Source organism: Cherax quadricarinatus, chromosome 22 (assembly GCF_038502225.1).
Source record: "Cherax quadricarinatus isolate ZL_2023a chromosome 22, ASM3850222v1, whole genome shotgun sequence".
NCBI classification, from domain to species: domain Eukaryota; kingdom Metazoa; phylum Arthropoda; class Malacostraca; order Decapoda; family Parastacidae; genus Cherax; species Cherax quadricarinatus.
The window spans coordinates 22,410,574-22,431,733 of NC_091313.1; the positions used below are offsets into that span (position 1 = coordinate 22,410,574).

The window sequence follows — 21,160 nt, forward strand, 5'->3', positions numbered from 1 at the left end:
TTATGTCTGGGGATGTCTCTTTGATTCTTTCGTGCCACTCCTCATACTTGTTTGTTATTCCATCTGCATTTGTATACCACACCTTCAACTTCTTTTCTAAGACTGTGGTCTGGGAGGTATATTGGGGTTGGGGAAGTGGGAGACCTGGTAAGGAACTATGGGTTGTTGCTGTGGGGGTGGAGTTTGTAATGTAGTGGGTGGGGGCATTGGATGTGGCATGGGTGTTTTGATTTAGAGTGTTTGGTTGCACTGGGGTTGACCTGGTTGGGAGGCTTCTATAGGAAGTTGTGAGGGAGGCTGTATTTGATCTTCTTCCTGGGTCTGGGATCTCCTGTCTGTGTTCTCCATCCCCTCTCTTTCCTCCTTTCGCCTTTGTATCATCTCTCTCAGTTTCTGCCTTTCTTCTTGTGTTCTGTCGCGGTCGAGATACACCTTCCTGTATGCCGTCATGTCCCTTAATCGTGCTTTCTCCTGCAGGATCCTGGTCCGAGTCGCTTCTGCCTTGAAGGTCACTCTCACTGGCCGGGTTATTTTTTTTAGAAACCCCCCTATTCTCCGAAAATTTTCCAGCTGGGTCATATCGTCTTCTCCTATTGCTTTCATGATGCTTTCAATTGCTTTTTTCCCCCTTGTTTTCTAGCTTCATATGTTTTCCCTTCGACTTCCTGGAGCCCATACACAAAGACTGACCTCACCCTTTCATTCTCCCACTGCATATCCCTGTGTATCCCCTCATTTAATTTGGTTTCCTCCACTGCAGCTTTCCTTTCATCAGTTTCACTGGCTAATGTACTTGGGCTCAGTGGCCTGTCATTTTCCCTTCTCGGCTTTCCTTGGGCTCTGTTGTTGTCTGTTAGGGCCTATACATAAAGCTTAGCTCTTTCATTTGCTACAGTCTCCTCTGATAGAGCTTCTCCATGCAGTTGTGCCCCTTCTTTCCCTACAGTCCCCTTGTTTGTGGCTGAGGTAGCAGTCTCTGTTGTCAATCCCAAAATGTTCTTTAGTTCTTTAGGCTGTTTCAGATTTTTCAATTCCTCTTCTAAACTCTGTATCCTAGCTTCTGCTGCTTTGACCTGCACCTCCCACTTCCTGCTTTCCAAATCTATCCTCTCTTCCATTCTCATGCTAAGTTCTTCTAGTTTCTTTTCCCATTCATGATCCCTTTTTATGAGCTCTGCTGCCCAATCTTCCTTTGCAGTTTCCTCCTCCTGTCCCTTGGTTTTTCTCGTTGCTCTCTGGCAACCCATTTTTGTTTTATCCTGATTGCCTCAGAGTGGGAAACCTATGTAGTTCTGTATGTTAGGTTAGTAGTGTGTATGTCAGTGTGGGGGGGGGGGGGAAGTAGTGGAGGAACTGTGGCTATGTGGGAGTGGAGTGGGGAGGGGTGGGGAGGGTTTAGGGTGAACGGGGGAGGGGAGGGTGATCAAGGGAGGGGAGGGATCAGGGGAAGTAGTGAGATGTCGGTGGTGATGGGGGGAGTGTATGTGTACTCACCTAGTTGAGGTTGCGGGGGTCGAGTCCGAGCTCCTGGCCCCGCCTCTTCACTGATCGCTACTAGGTCACTCTCCCTGAGCCGTGAGCTTTATCATACCTCTGCTTAAAGCTATGTATGGATCCTGCCTCCACTACATCACTTCCCAAACTATTCCACTTACTAACTACTCTGTGGTTGAAGAAATACTTCCTAATATCCCTATGATTCATCTGTGTCTTCAGCTTCCAACTGTGTCCCCTTGTTACTGTGTCCAATCTCTGGAACATCCTGTCTTTGTCCACCTTGTCAATTCCTCTCAGTATTTTGTATGTCGTTATCATGTCCCCCCTATCTCTCCTGTCCTCCAGTGTCGTCAGGTTGATTTCCCTTAACCTCTCCTCGTAGGACATACCTCTTAGTTCTGGGACTAGTCTTGTTGCAAACCTTTGCACTCTCTCTAGTTTCTTTATGTGCTTGGCTAGGTGTGGGTTCCAAACTGGCACCGCATACTCCAATATGGGCCTAAAGTACACAGTCCTGAATGATTCCTTATTAAGATGTCGGAATGCTGTTCTTAGGTTTGCTAGGCACCCATATGCTGCAGCAGTTATTTGGTTGATGTGCACCTCAGATGTGCCTGGTGTTATACTCACCCCAAGATCTTTTTCCTCGAGTGAGATTTGTAGTCTCTGGTTCCCTAGACTGTACTCTGTCTGTGGTCTTCTTTGCCCTTAGCCAATCTTCATGACTTTGCACTTGGTGGGGTTGAACTCTAGGAGCCAATTCCTGGACCAGATCTGCAGCCTGTCCAGATCCATTTCTAGTTCTGCCTGGTCTTCGTTTGAATGAATTCTTCTCGTCAACTTCACATCATCTGCAAACAGGGATACTTCGGAATCTATTCCTTCTGTCACATCGTTCACAAATACCAGAAACAGCACTGGTCCTAGTGGGACCCCACTCATCACAGGTGCCCAGTCTGACACCTCGCCATGTACCATGACTTGCTGCTGTCTTCCTGACAAGTATTCCCTGATCCATTGTTATCCCTCCCTGGTCCTCCAGTTTTTACACTAATCTCTTGTGGAACTGTGTCAAACGCCTTCTTACAGTCCAAGAAAACGCAATCTACCCACCCGTCTCTCCCTTGTCTTACCGCTGTCACCCTGTCATAGAACTCCAATAGGTTTGTGACACAAGATCTTCCATACCTGAAACCATGTTGGCTGCTGTTGATGAGATCATTCCTTTCTAGGTGTTCCACCACTCTTCTCCTGATAATCTTCTCCATGACTTTGCATACTATGCATGTCAGTGACACTGGTCTGTAGTTTAGTACTTTGTGTCTGTCTCCTTTTTTAAAAAATGAGACTACATTTGCTGTTTTCCATACCTCAGGTAATCTCCCTGTTTTGACAGATGTGTTGAATAGTTGTTGTTAGGGGTACACATAGTGCCCCTGCTCCCTCTCTCAGGACCCATGGAGATGTTATCTGGCCCCATTGCCCTTGAGGTATCTGGCTCATTCAGAAGGCTCTTCACTTCTTCCTCGGTTGTGTACTGTATCCAACACTTGTTGGTGTACCCCACCTCTTTGTCCTTCTGGAGTTCCTTCTGTCTCCTTTGTGAACACTTCTTTGAACCTTGTGTCGAGTTCCTCACATATTTTGCAGTCATTTCTTGTTGTCTCTCCTCCTTTCTTCCTTAGCCTGATTACCTGGTCCTTGACTGTTGTTTTCCTCCTGATGTGGCTGTATAACAGCTTTGGGTCAGATTTGGCTTTCGCTGCTCTGTTTTCATATTGTTGTTGGGCCTCCCTTCTTACCTGTGCGTATTCATTTCTGGCTCTACGACTGCTCTCCTTATTCTCCTGGGTCCTTTGCCTTCTATACTTCTTTGATTCCCTAGCACACCTGGGTTTTGCCTCCCTGCACCTTTGGGTAAACCACAGGCTCATCCTAGATTTTTCATTATTCATGTTACCCTTGGGTACACACCTCCCCTAAGCTTCCTTGCGTATTGCTGGTACATATTCCATCATCTCGTTTACTGACTTCCCTGCCAGTTCTCTGTCCCACTGAACCCCGTTCAGGAAGTTCCTCATTCCCGCGTAGTCCCGTCTTGTAGTTTGGCTTCATTCGCCCAGCCCTTCTTGCTTCCCCCTCCAATTGTAACTCGGTGTATTCCAAGTTTAAAACCACATGATCGCTGGCCCCAAGGGGTCTTTCATATGTGATGTCCTCAATATCTGCACTACTCAAGGTGAATACTAGGTTCAGTCTCGCTGGTTCATCCTCTCTCTCTCTCTCTCTGGTAGTGTCCATTACATGTTGGTATATGAAGTTTTCGAGTACCACCTCCATCATCTTAGCCCTCCATGTATCTTGGCCCCCATGTGGTTCCAGGTTCTCCCAATTGATTTCCTTGTGGTAAAAGTCACCCATGATCAGTAGCTTTGCCCTGCATGAATGAGCCCTCCTGGCTACTGCAGCCAGTGTGTCGACCATTGCTCTATTGCTCTCATCATACTCTTGCCTTGGCCTCCTGCTGTTCTGTGGTGGGTTATACATCACTGCAATTACCACTTTGGGACCTCCAGACTGAAGCATTATTACTATGTAATATATATATATATATATATATATATATATATATATATATATATATATATATATCTCCATGGGGAAGTGGAACAGAATTCTTCCTCCGTAAGCCATGCGTGTTGTAAGAGGCGACTAAAATGCCGGGAGCAAGGGGCTAGTAACCTCTTCTCCTGTATATATTACTAAATGTAAAAGGAGAAACTTTCGTTTTTCCTTTTGGGCCACCCCGCCTCGGTGGGATACGGCCGGTGTGTTGAAAGAAAGAAAGATATATATATATATATATATATAATTATATATATATATATATATATATATATATATATATTTATATATATATATATATATTTATATATATATATATATATTTATATATATATATATATTTATATATATATATATATATTTATATAATATATATATATATATATATATATATATTTATTTATATATATATATATATATATATATTTATATATATATATATATTTATATATATATATATATATATATATATATTTATATATATATATATATATTTATATATATATATATATTTATATATATATATATATTTATATATATATATATATATATATATATATATATATATATTTATATAATATATATATATATATATATATATATATATATATATATATATATATATATATATATAGAATATATATATATATTTTCTTTTTTTTTTCAACAAGTCGGTCGTCTCCCACCGAGGCAGGGTGACCCAAAAAAAAGAAAGAAAATCCCCAAAAAGAAAATACTTTCATCATTCAACACTTTCACCACACTCACACATTATCACTGCTTTTGCAGAGGTGCTCAGAATATAACAGTTTAGAAGCATATACGTATAGAGATACACAACATATCCCTCCAAACTGCCAATATCCCAAACCCCTCCTTTAAAGTGCAGGCATTGTACTTCCCATTTCCAGGACTCAAGTCCGACTATATGAAAATAACCGGTTTCCCTGAATCCCTTCACTAAATATTACCCTGCTCACACTCCAACAGATCGTCAGGTCCCAAGTACCATTCGTCTCCATTCACTCCTATCTAACACGCTTATGCACGCTTGCTGGAAGTCCAAGCCCCTCACCCACAAAACCTCCTTTACCCCCTCTTTCCAACCCTTTTGAGGACGACCCCTACCCCTCTTTCCTTCCCCTATAGATTTATATGCTTTCCATGTCATTCTACTTTGATCCATTCTCTCTAAATGACCAAACCACCTCAACAACCCCTCTTCTGCCCTCTGACTAATGCTTTTATTAACTCCACACCTTCTCCTAATTTCCACACTCCGAATTTTCTGCATAATATTTACACCACACATTGCCCTTAGACAGGACATTTCCACTGCCTCCAACCGTCTCCTCGCTGCTGCATTTACCACCCAAGCTTCACATCCATATAAGAGTGTTGGTACTACTATACTTTCATACATTCCCTTCTTTGCCTCCATAGATAACGTTTTTTGACCCCACATATACCTCAATGCACCACTCACCCTTTTTCCCTCATCAATTATATGATTAACCTCATCCTTCATAAATCCATCCGCCGACACGTCAACTCCCAAGTATCTGAAAACATTCACTTCTTCCATACTCCTCCTCCCCAATTTGATATCCAATTTTTCTTTATCTAAATCATTTGATACCCTCATCACCTTACTCTTTTCTATGTTCACTTTCAACTTTCTACCTTTACACACATTCTCAAACTCATCCACTAACCTTTGCAATTTTTCTTTAGAATCTCCCATAAGCACAGTATCATCAGCAAAAAGTAACTGTGTCAATTCCCATTTTGAATTTGATTCCCCATAATTTAATCCCACCCCTCTCCCAAACACCCTAGCATTTACTTCTTTTACAACCCCATCTATAAATATATTAAACAACCATGGTGACATTACACATCCCTGTCTAAGACCTAATTTTACCGGGAAGTATTCTCCCTCTCTTCTACACACCCTAACCTGAGCCTCACTATCCTCATAAAAGCTCTTTACAGCATTTAGTAACTTACCACCTATCCCATATACTTGCAACATCTGCCACATTGCTCCTCTATCCACTCTATCATATGCCTTTTCTAAATCCATAAATGCAATAAAAACTTCCCTACCTTTATCTAAATACTGTTCACATATATGCTTCAATGTAAACACTTGATCTACACATCCCCTACCCACTCTGAAACCTCCTTGTTCGTCCGCAATTCTACATTCTGTCTTACCTCTAATTCTTTCAATTATAACCCTACCGTATACTTTTCCTGGTATACTCAGTAAACTTATTCCTCTATAATTTTTACAATCTCTTTTGTCCCCTTTCCCTTTATATAAAGGGACTATACATGCTCTCCGCCAATCCCTAGGTACCTTCCCCTCTTTCATACATTTATTAAACAAAAGTACCAACCACTCCAACACTATATCCCCCCCTGCTTTTAACATTTCTGTCATGATCCCATCAGTTCCAGCTGCTTTACCCCCTTTCATTCTACGTAATGCCTCACGTACCTCCACCACACTTACAGTCTGCTCTTCTTCACTCCTAAAAGATGGTATACCTCCCTGGCCAGTGCATGAAATTACCACCTCCCTTTCTTCCTTAACATTTAAAAGTTCCTCAAAATATTCTCGCCATCTACCTAATACCTCCCTCTCCCCATCTACTAACTCCCCTACTCTGTTTTTAACTGACAAATCCATACTTTCCCTAGGCTTTCTTAACTTGTTTTACTCACTTCAAAATTTTTTCTTATTTTCATTAAAATTTCTTCACAGTGCCTCTCCCACTCTTTCATCTGCTCTCCTTTTGCACTCTCTCACCACTCTCTTCGCCTTTCTTTTACTCTCCATATACTCTGCTCTTCTTATAACACTTCTGCTTTGTAAAAACCTCTCGTAAGCTACCTTTTTCTCTTTTATCACACCCTTTACTTCATCATTACACCAATCACTCCTCTTTCCTCCTGCCCCCACCCTCCTAGAACCACAAACTTCTGCCCCACATTCTAATACTGCATTTTTAAAACTATTCCAACCCTCTTCAACCCCCCCCACTACTCATCTTTGCACTAGCCCACCTTTCTGCCAATAGTCGCTTATATCTCGCCCGAACTTCCTCCTCCCTTAGTTTATACACTTTCACCTCCCTCTTACTTGTTGTTGCCACCTTCCTATATATATCTCTATATATATATCTCTCTATATATATGTGTGTGTGTGTGTGTGTGTGTGTGTGTGTGTGTGTGTGTGTGTGTGTGTGTGTGTGTGTGCGCGCGCACGCGCATGTGTGTGTGTGCACGTGTGCGTGTGTGTACTCACCTCGTTGAGGTTGCGGGGGTTGAGTCCGAGCTCCTGGACCCGCCTCTTCACTGATCGCTACTAGGTCACTCTCCCTGAGCCGTGAGCTTTATCATACCTCTGCTTAAAGCTATGTATGGATCCTGCCTCCACTACATCGCTTCCCAAACTATTCCACTTACTGACTACTCTGTGGCTGAAGAAATACTTCCTAACATCCTGTGATTCATCTGTGTCTTCAACTTCCAACTGTGTCCCCTTGTTACTGGGTCCAATCTCTGGAACATCCTGTCTTTGTCCACCTTGTCAATTCCTCTCAGTATTTTGTATGTCGTTATCATGTCCCCCCTATCTCTCCTGTCCTCCAGTGTCGTCAGGTTGATTTCCCTTAACCTCTCCTCGTAGGACATACCTCTTAGCTCTGGGACTAGTCTTGTTGCAAACCTTTGCACTTTCTCTAGTTTCTTTACGTGCTTGGCTAGGTGTGGGTTCCGCATACTCCAACATGGGCCTAACGTACACGGTGTACAGGGTCCTGAATGATTCCTTATTAAGATGTCGGAATGCTGTTCTGAGGTTTGCTAGGTGCCCATATGCTGCAGCAGTTATTTGGTTGATGTGCGCTTCAGGAGATGTGCCTGGTGTTATACTCACCCCAAGATCTTTTTCCTCGAGTGAGGTTTGTAGTCTCTGGCCCCCTAGACTGTACTCCATCTGCGGTCTTCTTTGCCCTTCCCCAATCTTCATGACTTTGCACTTGGTGGGATTGAACTCCAGGAGCCAATTGCTGGACCAGGTCTGCAGCCTGTCCAAATCCCTTTGTAGTTCTGCCTGGTCTTCGATCGAGTGAATTCTTCTCATCAACTTCACGTCATCTGCAAACAGGGACACCTCAGAGTCTATTCCTTCCGTCATGTTGTTCACAAATACCAGAAACAGCACTGGTCCTAGGACTGACCCCTGTGGGACCCCGCTGGTCACAGGTGCCCACTCTGACACCTCGCCACGTACCATGACTCGCTGCTGTCTTCTTGACAAGTATTCCCTGATCCATTGTAGTGCCTTCCCTGTTATCCCTGCTTGGTCCTCCAGTTTTTGCACCAATCTCTTGTGTGGAACTGTGTCAAATGCCTTCTTGCAGTCCAAGAAAATGCAATCCACCCACCCCTCTCTCTCTTGTCTTACTACTGTCACCATGTCATAGAACTCCAGTAGGTTTGTGACACAGGATTTCCTGTCCCTGAAACCATGTTGGCTGCTGTTGATGAGATCGTTCCTTTCTAGGTGTTCCACCACTCTTCTCCTGATAATCTTCTCCATGATTTTGCATACTATACATGTCAGTGACACTGGTCTGTAGTTTAATGCTTCATGTCTGTCTCCTTTTTTAAAGATTGGGACTACATTTGCTGTCTTCCATGCCTCAGGCAATCTCCCTGTTTCGATAGATGTATTGAATATTGTTGTTAGGGGTACACATACTGCCTCTGCTCCCTCTCTCAATACCCATGGGGAGATGTTATCTGGCCCCATTGCCTTTGAGGTATCTAGCTCACTCAGAAGCCTCTTCACTTCTTCCTCGGTTGTGTGCACTGTGTCCAGCACTTGGTGGTGTGCCCCACCTCTCCGTCTTTCTGGAGTCCCTTCTGTCTCCTCTGTGAACACTTCTTTGAATCTCTTGTTGAGTTCTTCACATACTTCACGGTCATTTCTTGTTGTCTCTCCTCCTTCCTTCCTTAGCCTGATTACCTGGTCTTTGACGGTTGTTTTCCTCCTGATGTGGCTGTACAACAGTTTCGGGTCAGATTTGGCTTTCGCTGCTATGTCATTTTCATATTGTCTTTGGGCCTCCCTTCTTATCTGTGCATATTCGTTTCTGGCTCTACGACTGTTCTCCTTATTCTCCTGGGTCCTTTGCCTTCTATATTTCATCCATTCCCTAGCACACTTGGTTTTTGCCTCCCTGCACCTTTGGGTAAACCATGGGCTCATCCTGGCTTTTTCATTAATCCTGTTACCCTTGGGTACAAACCTCTCCTCAGCCTCCTTGCATTTTGTTGCTACATATTCCATCATCTCATTAACTGGCTTCCCTGCCAGTTCTCTGTCCCACTGAACCCCGTTCAGGTAGTTCCTCATTCCTGTTTAGTCCCCTTTCTTGTAGTTTGGCTTCATTCGTCCTGGCCTTCCTGCTTCTCCCTCCACTTGTAGCTCTACTGTGTATTCGAAGCTTAAAGCCACATGGTCACTGGCCCCAAGGGGTCTTTCATATGTGATGTCCTTGATATCTGCACTACTCAAGGTGAATACTAAGTCCAGCCTTGCTGGTTCATCCTCTCCTCTCTCTCTTGTAGTGTCCCCCACGTGTTGGCACATGAAGTTTTCCAGTACCACCTCCATCATCTTAGCCCTCCATGTATCTTGGCCCCCATGTGGGTCCAAGTTCTCCCAATCGATCTCCTTGTGGTTAAAGTCACCCATGATCAGGAGCTTTGCCCTGCATGCATGAGCTCTTCTGGCCACTCTAGCCAGTGTGTGTGTGTGTGCGTGCGTGCATGTGCATGCGTGTGCGCGCGCATGCGTGTACACTCGCCTACTTCACCTAATTGTGGTTGCAGGGGTCAATACTCAGCTCCTGGTCCTGCCTCCTCACTGACTACTACTGGGTCCTCCCTCTCCCTGCTCCATGAGCTTTATCATACCTCATCTTAAAACATTGTATAGTTTCTGCCTCCACTACATTGCTTGCCAAACTATTCCACTTCCTAACAACTCTACGACTGTGTGCACGCGTCTGGAGAGTTACGGGGCCTGGTCTGTGACCAGGTCTCATGGTGGATCAGGACCTGATCAACCAGACTGTTACTGCTGGCCACACATAATCCAACGTACAAACCACAGCCCAGCTGGTCAGGTACTGACTTTAGGTTCCTGTCCAGTGCCTGCTTAAAGACAGCCAGGGGTCTATTGGTAATCCCCCTAATGTATGCTGGGAGGCAGTTGAACAGTCTTGGGCCCTTGACACTTGTGTTCTCGTATCATGATAGTGGCACCTTTGCTTTTCATTGGGGGATGTTGCACCGTCTGCCGAGTCTTTTGCTTTTGTAGGGAGTGAATTTCATGTGCAAGCTTGGTACTAGTCCCTCTAGGATTTTCCAGGTGTATATAATCACTTATCTCTCCCTCCTACATTCTAGGGAGTACAGGTTTAGGAACTTCAAGCTTTCCCATTAAGTGAGGTGGTTTATTGCAGTTATGCGTGCCGTGAAGGTTCTCTGTACACTTTCTAGGTCAGCAATTTCACCTGCCTTGAAAGTTGCTGTTAGTGTGCAGCAATATTTCAGCCTAGATAGAACAAGCGACCTGAAGAGCGTCATGGGCTTGGCATCCCTGGTTTTGAAGGTTCTCATTATCGATCTTGTCATTTTTCTAGCAGATGCGACTGATACAATGTTAAGGTCCTTGAAGGTGAGATTCTCTGACACGATCACCCCCAGGTCTTTGACATTAGTTTTTCGCTCTATTGTGTGGTTGGAATTTGTTTTATATGCCAATGAAGTTTTATTTTTCTCACTTTTTCCATTTCGGAGAAATTGAAATTTCTCATCATTGAACTTCATATTGTTTTCTGTAGCCCATTTAAAGATTTGGATGATGTCCATCTGAGTGATGTCCACCTGAGTCTTGAAGTGTCTTCAATGGAGGACACTGTCATGCAAATTCGGGTGTCATCTGTATGTGTGTATGTACTCACCTAGTTGTGGTTGCATGGGTCAAGTCACAGCTCTGTGTATACTCACCTAATTGTGGTTGCAGGGGTCGAGACTCAGCTCCTGGCCCCGCCTCTTCACTGATCGCTACTGGATCCTCTCTCTCTCTGCTTCCTGAGCTTTGTCATACCTCTTCTTAAAACTATGTATGGTTCCTGCCTCCACTACTTCACTTGCTAGGCTATTCCACTTGCTGACAACTCTATGACTGAAGAAATACTTCCTAACGTCCCTGTGACTCGTCTGAGTCTTCAGCTTCCAGTTGTGACCCCTTGTCCCTGTGTCCCCTCTCTGGAACATCCTATCTCTGTCCACCTTGTCTATTCCCCGCAGTATCTTGTATGTCGTTATCATGTCTCCCCTGACCCTTCTGTCCTCCAGTGTCGTCAGTCCGATTTCTTGCAAACCTTTGTACTTTCTCTAACTTCTTGACGTGCTTGACCAGGTGTGGGTTCCAGACTGGTGCTGCATACTCCAGTATGGGCCTAACATACACAGTGTACAGTGTCTTGAACGATTCCTTATTAAGGTATCGGAACGCCCGTATGCTGCAGCGGTTATTTGGTTGATGTGTGCCTCCGGTGATGTGCTCGGTGTTATGGTCACCCCAAGGTCTTTCTCCCTGAGTGAGGTCTGTAGTCTTTGTCCACCTAGCCTATACTCTGTCTGCGGTCTTCTTTGCCCCTCCCCAATCTTCATGACTTTGCATTTGGCTGGATTGAATTCGAGAAGCCAGTTGCTGGACCACATGTCCAGCCTGTCCAGGTCTCTTTGCAGTCCTGCCTCATCCTCGTCTGATTTAATTCTTCTCATCAACTTCACGTCATCTGCGAACAGGGACACTTCAGAGTCTATTCCTTCCATCATGTCGTTCACATATATCAAAAATAGCACTGGTCCTAGAACTGACCCCTGTGGGACCCCGCTCGTAACAGGCGCCCACTGTGATACCTCTTCACGTACCATGACTCGTTGCTGCCTCCCTGTCAGGTATTCCCTTATCCATTGCAGTGCCCTCCCTTTTACGTGCGCCTGATCCTCCAGCTTCTGCACTAATCTCTTGTGGGGAACTGTGTCAAAGGCCTTCCTGCAGTCTAGGAAAACGCAATCTACCCACCCCTCTCTCTCGTGTCTTACTTCTGTTACCTTGTCATAAAACTCCAGGAGTGCATGTGTGTGTGTGTGAGTGCATGTGTGTGTGAGTGCATGTGTGTGTGTGTGAGTGCATGTGTGTGTGTGAGTGCATGTGTGTGTGTGAGTGTGATTGTGTGATTGTGTGTGTGATTGTGTGTGTGATTGTGTGTGTGTGTGTGTGTGTGATTGTGTGTGTGTGTGTGTGTGTGTGTGTGTGTGTGTGTGTGTGTGTGTGTGTGTGTGTGTGTGTGTGTGTGTGTGTGTGTGTGTGTGTGTGTGTGTGTGTGTGTGTGTGTGTGTGTGCGCGCGTGTGTGTGTGTGTGTGCACATGTGTGTGAGTACATGTATGTACGCTTGTGTGTGTATACACTCACCTATTTGTGTGTGAGACCCAACATGTAATATTTGCACTGATAGCTCATTACAGTTGTAACCAGGTGTGGACGTGTGAACTGCTCATTACTTTATAATTTGTTCATGATTGTAACCACGTATCAACGTAAGTAAATTTACTTACATGATTCATTACCTTTGTACCTTGTTCAGCTATCAAAACTTTGGGGCCCAGTCCCTGGACCCATTATGTACTTCTAATCTTTTGACTACCGCCCACAGGATGGGTATGGGGTGCATAATCAAATCAAATCAAGTTTATTCTCTAAAGGATTACAGTGCTGAGTTAGCAGAATTTGGATATTGTGTGGTTTACATGTTTTAAAATACTAATTACAGAGGGGGCCACTAGAACACCTAGCATGGCTAGGCATTTCAGGCAGACTTAGATTAATTCTTAACTTTAAAATATTACAAATTATGAGGTAAGTTGGTATTATGGCTAAGTGACTAAATACTAGTTTGTGAGTTTAGCAATGTGAATGCTTTTGTTTTTGCACAATACATAGTTTCAGTACTGGAGTATCACAGGCAAACTTATGACTAGTTAGGATTCATTATTTTAAAATTAAGATTGATATTTCTGTGTTTATGGTCAAATGGGTGAGTGAGTGTAAATGTGAACCACCAGGTGGTATTCATGTAATTAGTTGATGGGGTGTATCGGGGAGATAAGATGTTTTCTAATGGTAGTTTTGAAGGTGATGAATGTGTCTGCAGTTCTAGAGTATTCAGGGAGGGTGTTCCAGATTTTAGGGCCTCTGATATACATTGAATTTTTGTACTGGTTTAGTCGGACATGGGGAATGTCATAGAGATGTTTGTGTCTGTTGTTATGCCTGTGGGTTCTGTCACAACTATCAAGAAAGCATTTTAGGTCAAGGTTAATATTGGAATTTAAGGTCCTGTAGATGTAGATTGCACAGTAGTAAGTGTGGATGTACTAAACAGGGAGTAAGTTTAGATCTATGAAGAGTGGGGGGTGTGTTGCCTTGCCAGGGATGGGATTTAGTGATTATTCTTACTGCGGCTTTTTGTTGGGTTATTTTGGCTTTAGGTGAGTTGCTGCAGTTGATCCCCAAGCACAAATAGCATAGGTGAAGTATGGAAAAATCAGTGAGTGGTGTAGTGTGAGAAGGGCAGTTTGCGGCACTTAGTATCGTATCTTGGAGAGGATCCCAACCGTTTTGGATACTTTTTTGGTTATGTGTTTTATATGGGTGCTGAAATTCAGGTTGTTGTCAAGGTATAGGCCTAGGAATTTGCCCTCATTATGTCTGGCAATTAGTGTTGTCGATCTTAATGTTAATTTGCGCAACTCCTGCTCTGCTACCAAACATAATATAGTAGGTTTTGTCAGTGTTAAGCCTAAGTTTATTGGCTGTCATCCAAGTCGATATTTTGAGCAACTCCTCGTTAACAATGGTGTTGAGGGTGGCAAGATTAGGGTGAGAGATGACATAAGTCGTGTCGTCAGCAAAGAGAATGGGGTTCAGGTGCTGGGATACGTCTGGAAGATCATTGATGTATATGAGGAAGAGTCCAGGGACCAAGGACACTTCCCTGCGGAACTCCAGTATCAAGTGGCCGTGTTGATGATGCTGTGTCTTTAATGGTGACATACTGATACCTATTAGTAGGGTAGGATTTGAAATATGCAAGCGCATAATAACGATATGAAACTTGTTTGTAGGTACCCTAGTGTAAGTCAACTGCTGCTGGCTACACCCTGGGCGATCAAATAACTATAATTTGGAATGAGCTTTAAAATGAGCCAAGGTGTAGGTTTGAAATAACACGTCTACCAGTGTTTATATAGTGCTATGCACATATGGTTGACAATGCTTTTGCCTCACACACTGAATGCTCATGGCTTAATCCCTGGCACATTTCCCAATACCTGATGTCCATTCACCTAACAATAAGTAGGTACCTAGGTGTTGGTCGAGTGGTGTGGGTCACATCCTGGGGGTCAAGGATGAAGGACCCCCATGGAAATAAGACAGACAGCCCTCGATGATGCATTGATTTTCTTGGGTTATCCTTGGTGGCTAACCCTTTGAGTTAAAAATTTGAACAAATCTTATCTGTATTATAATACTCACCAAAGCAAAATTTTTGTCAACTTGAGGGTTACAAAACAGATTTTCTAAAGTACCTGTAACTTATTCAAGTGGAAAGGTAAGTTTAATTACATTTGTATGTTTTTATGTTTTTCAGGTGGTTTCGGTATTAATGTGTGCATGTGTCCTACTGCTGGCTCATCCATTAACCCTTCCAGGGTCCGTCCCGTAGATCTACGGCTTTATGTTCAGGGTCCAAACCGTAGATCTACACCGTGAGTTCAGCTCACTCTGATAAACTGTGAGTGGTAAATTTGGGCCTAGATATGAGAGAATATATCTATGTGGTATGTGTGCACCACATAAAACAAATCCTGCAGCACACTGTGTATAATGAGAGAAAAAAACTGAGACCGTGATTTTCGATTAAAACAGCGACTTTGCAGTGTTTTTTCCATGTTTTTTATATTGTATTTGCGATTTCTTTGTCTCATTTGATAGAATGGAAGACATATTACAGAAATAGAGATGATTTTGACTGGTTTTAGCACTGGAAATGGCTTGAAACTGAGCTCAAAGTAGTGGAAATGTTAAATATTTGCCGATGTTCAAGAGTAAACAAACGACCTCACACGTCTAATACACACCAGCTGGTGGGTCTAATATACATTCACAAATGTGGTGATGATATTTATACAAATATTACAATATTGCATAACAGTAAATCTTCTATTTTTTGGTCTGAATAAAAATTCATAATGTGAATAAAAAATCAAAATGGAATTTATTTGTAAAGCCTCGAAACGTAACTGATGAACAGAAGAAATGTTAGTTTAGTGCCAGGAATACCTACATTGGTTATTCTGGACCCTATTTTGAAATTGGAATATTTTGAACTGTGTTAAATTGGCCAAATTACCAATTTATGATCACTTTATTTTGTAGTTGAAACAGTTGACTTGGCGATTTCTTGTGCTCAATCGGTAGAATAGAAGTAATACTAGTGAAATAGCTAAGAATTTGGTTGACTAGAATAATGTAATTGGCCTAAAATGGGAGTCAAAGTCGGCAAAATCGCTGATTCGTAAATATCGCTGACACATCAAAATTCGCGAGAGCATAATTTCGTCAATTTTCCATCAAATTTTGTACTTTTTGTTTTATTACCTTCACAAAAAGATTCTCTACCATTTCATAAGAAAAAATTTTTTTTTTTTTGGAAAATTCTTGGACACCACTTCAGATTTTGGCCTTGGACCCTGAAAGGGTTAAATAAGAGATAATTGCTCTTCTTCCCTCCCTAGGATTTTTTTTTTTTTTCCCAACAAGTCGGCCGTCTCCCACCGAGGCAGGGTGACCCAAAAAAGAAAGAAAATCCCCAAAAAGAAAATGCTTTCATCATCATTCAACACTTTCACCACACTCACACATTATCACTGTTTTTGCAGAGGTGCTCAGAATACAACAGTTTAGAAGCATATATGTATAAAGATACACAACATATCCCTCCAAACTGCCAATATCCCAAACCCCTCCTTTAAAGTGCAGGCATTGTACTTCCCATTTCGAGGACTCAAGTCCGACTATATGAAAATAACCGGTTTCCCTGAATCCCTTCACTAAATATTACCCTGCTTACACTCCAATAGATCATCAGGTCCCAAGTATCATTCGTCTCCATTCACTCCTATCTAACACGCTCACGCACGCTTGCTGGAAGTCCAAGCCCCTCACCTACAAAACCTCCTTTACCCCCTCTCTCCAACCCTTTCGAGGACGACAAATTTTTACTAAACAGATTATAGTCAGTGAGAAACAATGCACCCAAAGGGAGCATACAATGTGTGGGAAATGGGAGGCAGTAAGATCTAATTTAGAAAGGATAGCTTCAATTCCTAAGATCAAGAATCCTTCACTGGCATCAATGCAGAGTGGCCACATCCAAGAGAAATATTTACTGCGTTTTTCGGCATATAAGGTGCACGAGTTAGCTGCTTGCTGGTACAAAGTTTCCAAGCAGTTGTAACAATGTTAGTAAACTGCTAAAGCCTAACCCAAAGCCTACCCTTGACCCTGATCCTGAGCAAATAAAGCACAGGGTGATTTTTCAACTTTTTTGTTTTTTTTTGTGTAAGCGTGATTGTGGGAGGGAGGGGGTGCCTTATATGCCAGAAAATACAGTTAATCTCAAGTACAGTATTCTGTTCATTGTGATTTGCTACCTTATACATACACAACAAATTGTTTTGCAAACCTTTAATCGGTGAATCTGAACAATTGTAGCTGCTCCACCATAGATTCTCACACAAGTCACATCTGTTCCATACGAAAATTTTCGAGCTTCATCATATATCTGCGATATCAATTCTCTTGTTGGACCCAAAACCAGCCCAATAGGTTGTGCACATCCATTGTGTTCACGTCGTTTAATGTTGTTTTCTAAAACATAATTGATCACTGGTAAAAGGAATGCTGCCTGAAAAAAAAAAAAAAATCTAAGGAAAATTTATACAGTACATGTACAATACTGGAAATTAACATCAAAACTACAGTGCACAGAACCTAGCAGTAATACTCTTGTGGACAATTCTATTTCTTATAGAATTGTACAGCACCCAGCAGGCATGTAAGAGCATATTAGATTGGAGACAAGAAGATTATGGAATTTGATGTGCTATTGTAGTACTATACCTAAGAGCAAGTTAACATTTATAAAGGAATTCAGGAAAAACTGGTAAGTTGAACAGTCCCAAAAGACTAACAGAGAGGGTGGGACTGTGGCAGTTCAAGAGGATTATCAGAAATGTGGTGTCAGCACACCTCTGCCAAGACAGCAATTGCAATAAATGCTGATTTTTTTTTTTTTTTTTTGGCAAGCCTTCCCTGGTGAGAGATGGGCAGTATGTTAACCCAGAAATTTAAAAATTCCTGTGTGTAAGCAAAAATATTGATAGAACTATTTTTTCTTAGTTTAAGAGAATATTTCTCTAAAAAACTACAAAGAGGAGAATGAAACCAGAAGAAAACCAACAATTTTATGTTTTGAAGTTAGCAAAAAATAATCACTTGACAGCAACAGCAGTGTAAATGTGCCAAATGGTATACAAGTTTAAATTGGTTTTCAATACATTGGCTGTCTCCCACCAAGGTAGCCACCCCCCCCCCCCCCAAAAAAAAAAAAAAAAAAAAAAAAATCACTTCTTCACTGTCTTGCCAAAGATGCACCAATACTACAGATCAGATGCCCATTCAAACTGCAAATACAGTGGACCCCATTTTTTGTCTGGTGTGGAAATCATACAATTTGGATTTCAAGCACTTTTCAGCGAAATTTTACCCAGGGTTTGGTAGATCCACTTGGAAATCGTCCACCCACCAGGACACCATTTCTCGCCCGTTCCAGACTCAGTCTTCCTCTCTCATCGAGTTAGCAATACTCTGAGTGTTCATCCATTGTTTTTTGTGCTTGTTTATTGATTACGACTGTGAAATAAGCCACCATGGGGCCCAAGAAAGTTCAGAGTGCCAGCCCTTTGGTAAAGAAAGTGAGAAACACGATAGAATTCAAGAAAGAACTGGTAGCAAAATATGAAAGTGGCACAAGTGTGGCCGAGCTTACCAGGATGTATGGGAAGTTGACATCAACAATCAGTACCGCCCTGGTGAAGAAAGCAAAAATCAAGGAAGCTGATGTTGCGAAAGGGGTAAATATGGTAACGAAACAGATCTCAAACAATCGAGGATGTAGAGTTGTTGTTGGTGTGGATCGACGAACAACAGTTAGCAGGAGATAGTGCTGTGGAGGGCTTTGATACCTTAAGTCCTTATGGAGGGAGATTCCCCTTCCAAACAATAACCTCTCCTCTCTCTCTCTCCTTCGCCTTCTTCCATACGCCAACAAGTCTTCAATAAAAGTATGTAATAGTGATTTAAATGTTCATTTATCCATTAAAATTAGAGTTTTATTTTTATTCTCATTGTTTTCGGAATGTAAAATTAAAGTTATTCTCAATAAAATGTTTTTTTTTTTAATTTCGTTGAGTGTCTGGAATGGATTAATTGGATTTACATTATTTCTTATGGGAAATATTACTTCGGTTTTCATCCATTTTGAATTTTGACCAACCTTCTGGAACGGATTAAGGATGAAAACCTGGGTATTACTTTATCTCCAGGGAAAGTTAGTAGATGGACCTATAACTTCTTAACAAATAGAACACAAAGGGTAATAGCAAACAGTAAAGTCTGAGGCAGCCACAGTGAAAAGCTCTGTGCCACAAGGCACAGTACTCACTCCCCATCCTGTTCCTTATCCTCATATCTGACAGATATGTAAACCACAGTACAGTGTCTTCCTTTGCAGATAACACCCAAATTTGTATGACAGTATCATCCATCAAAAACACTGCAAAACTCCAAGTGGACATCAACCAAATCTTTAAATGGGCCGCAGAAAACAACACGAAGTTCAACAAAGAAAAATTTCAGTTACTCCAATATGGAAAACTTGAGGAAATTAAAAGTGCATTTTAGTATAAAACAAATAAATAAATAAAACAATAAAGCGAAAAACTAATGTGAAGGACCTGGAAGTGATAATGTCAGAGGATCTCATTTTCAAAAAGACATCAATATATTTACCACATCTGCTAGGAAAATGATAAGATGGATAATGAGAACTTTCAAAACTTGGGATGCCAAGCCCACAAATGGCCCCTGTCAAAACAGGTGAAATTGTAGACCTGGAGAACATACAGAAAACTTTCACAGCACGTCTAAGTACAATAAAGCACCTAAATTACTGGGAATGGTTAAGTCCTTTGATTTGCACTCCCTGGAATGCAGGAAAGAAAGATACATGATAATACATATACACTTTGAAAATCCTAGAGGGACTAGTCCCAAATTTGCACACAAAAGCAAAAGACTGGGCAGGAGATGCAACATCCTCCCAATGAAAAAGCAGAGGCACAAAAAGTACACTAAGAGACAACACAATAAGTGTCAAGGGCCCAAGACTGTTTAACTGCCTCCCAGCATACATAAAGGGGATTACAAATAGACCCCTGACTGTCTTTGAGAAGGTGCTGGACAGGCACCTAAAGTCAGTAGCTGACGAACTGAGCTGTGGTTCATACATTGGTTTACGTGCAGCCAACAGTAACAGCCTAGTTGATCAGGCTCTGATCCACCATGAGACCTGGTCACAGACCGGGCTGTGGGGGCATTGATCCCCAAAACCCTCTCCAGGTATACCCCAGGTAGGCACTGTACTTTCCACCTCCAGGACTCAAGTACAGTTAATGGGTTCCACTGAATCCCTTCACAAAATTTTACTTGTCTCACATCTAACAGCCTGTAAAGTCCCAAGGTAACATTTTGTGAAGGGATTCAGTGAAACCTGTTAGCCAGACTCAAGTCCTGGAGGCAGGAAGCACTGTGACTGCACTCTGAAAGAGGGGTAGGGATATTTGCAGTTTGGCAAGATAGTGATGAAGTGAATGATGGTGAAAGTGTTTTCTTTTATAGGTCACCCTACCTCAGTGGGACTGGTAAAAAGAAAATATATACACATACATACTGTAAACGCAAAAAACAGTTCTTATCTCCTCTAGGCACTCGACTAACCGTTTTGCCTGAACCAGTCTGAGCACAAGCCATGAGATCTCGACCATTCATAAGAATTGGGACTGCATACTTCTGAATTGGTGTTGGGTTTGTGTATCCAGCACGAAGAAGATTTTCATTTAATACATCATGAAGGCCCATATCAGCAAAGCTTGCCACAGCTGCAGGAATTGGATCATCTCCTGTTACCTATAAGAGTAAGACGAAGTCTTTAAAAAATCCAATAATTAGTGCCAGGTAACTGATATTTCACGTGCCATTTAAAAAAAAAAAAAAAAGGTTAATATGGTATGACAATATACTAAGCTATGTGATATGATACTTACTTTGAGGCACAGACCTTAGTATAAAATTATTTAGAAATAATCAAAATTGTATGTCTTCTCTACAAAACTTACTAAAGCTATATAGCATGTCCTAATAGAATACTCAATTCTCTTGTATTCATTGTAACTTATCTAATGACCATGTGTAATGTTAATGCTTTATTAATCTTGAGTTGATTTTAAGTTTGCCCAAAATGCTCTGCATATACAGGGGCTTTTGGCATGTACACCCAACAACTATATTCCTTAGTACAAACATGTATCATGTCAAAATATATTATTATTACTGTACTTTTTTAGATTAAGGTTCTGGTGGCCTGGTTGCTAACGCTCTCGCTTCACACAGCGAGGGCCTGGGTTTGATTCCCAGCCAGAGTAGAAACATTGGGCATGTTTCTTTCCACCTGTTGTCTATGTTCCCCATCAGTA

General features: G+C 42.1%; 1 protein-coding gene across 4 annotated transcripts in view; it reads right to left on the reverse strand.

Annotated features, from left to right (window-relative positions):
* Nucleotides 1-21,160, reverse strand: part of LOC128689588 (probable ATP-dependent RNA helicase vasa-like) — a 168,046-nt gene that overhangs the window by 62,064 nt on the left and 84,822 nt on the right. For all 4 annotated transcript variants that reach the window (XM_070087544.1, XM_070087545.1, XM_070087543.1 and 1 more), the window contains 2 exons: nucleotides 20,406-20,594; nucleotides 17,032-17,253 (listed from right to left, as the gene is read on the reverse strand). In XM_070087544.1, the coding sequence (XP_069943645.1) occupies nucleotides 17,032-17,253; nucleotides 20,406-20,594 (411 nt within the window). The remainder of the gene's footprint in view (nucleotides 1-17,031; nucleotides 17,254-20,405; nucleotides 20,595-21,160) is intronic.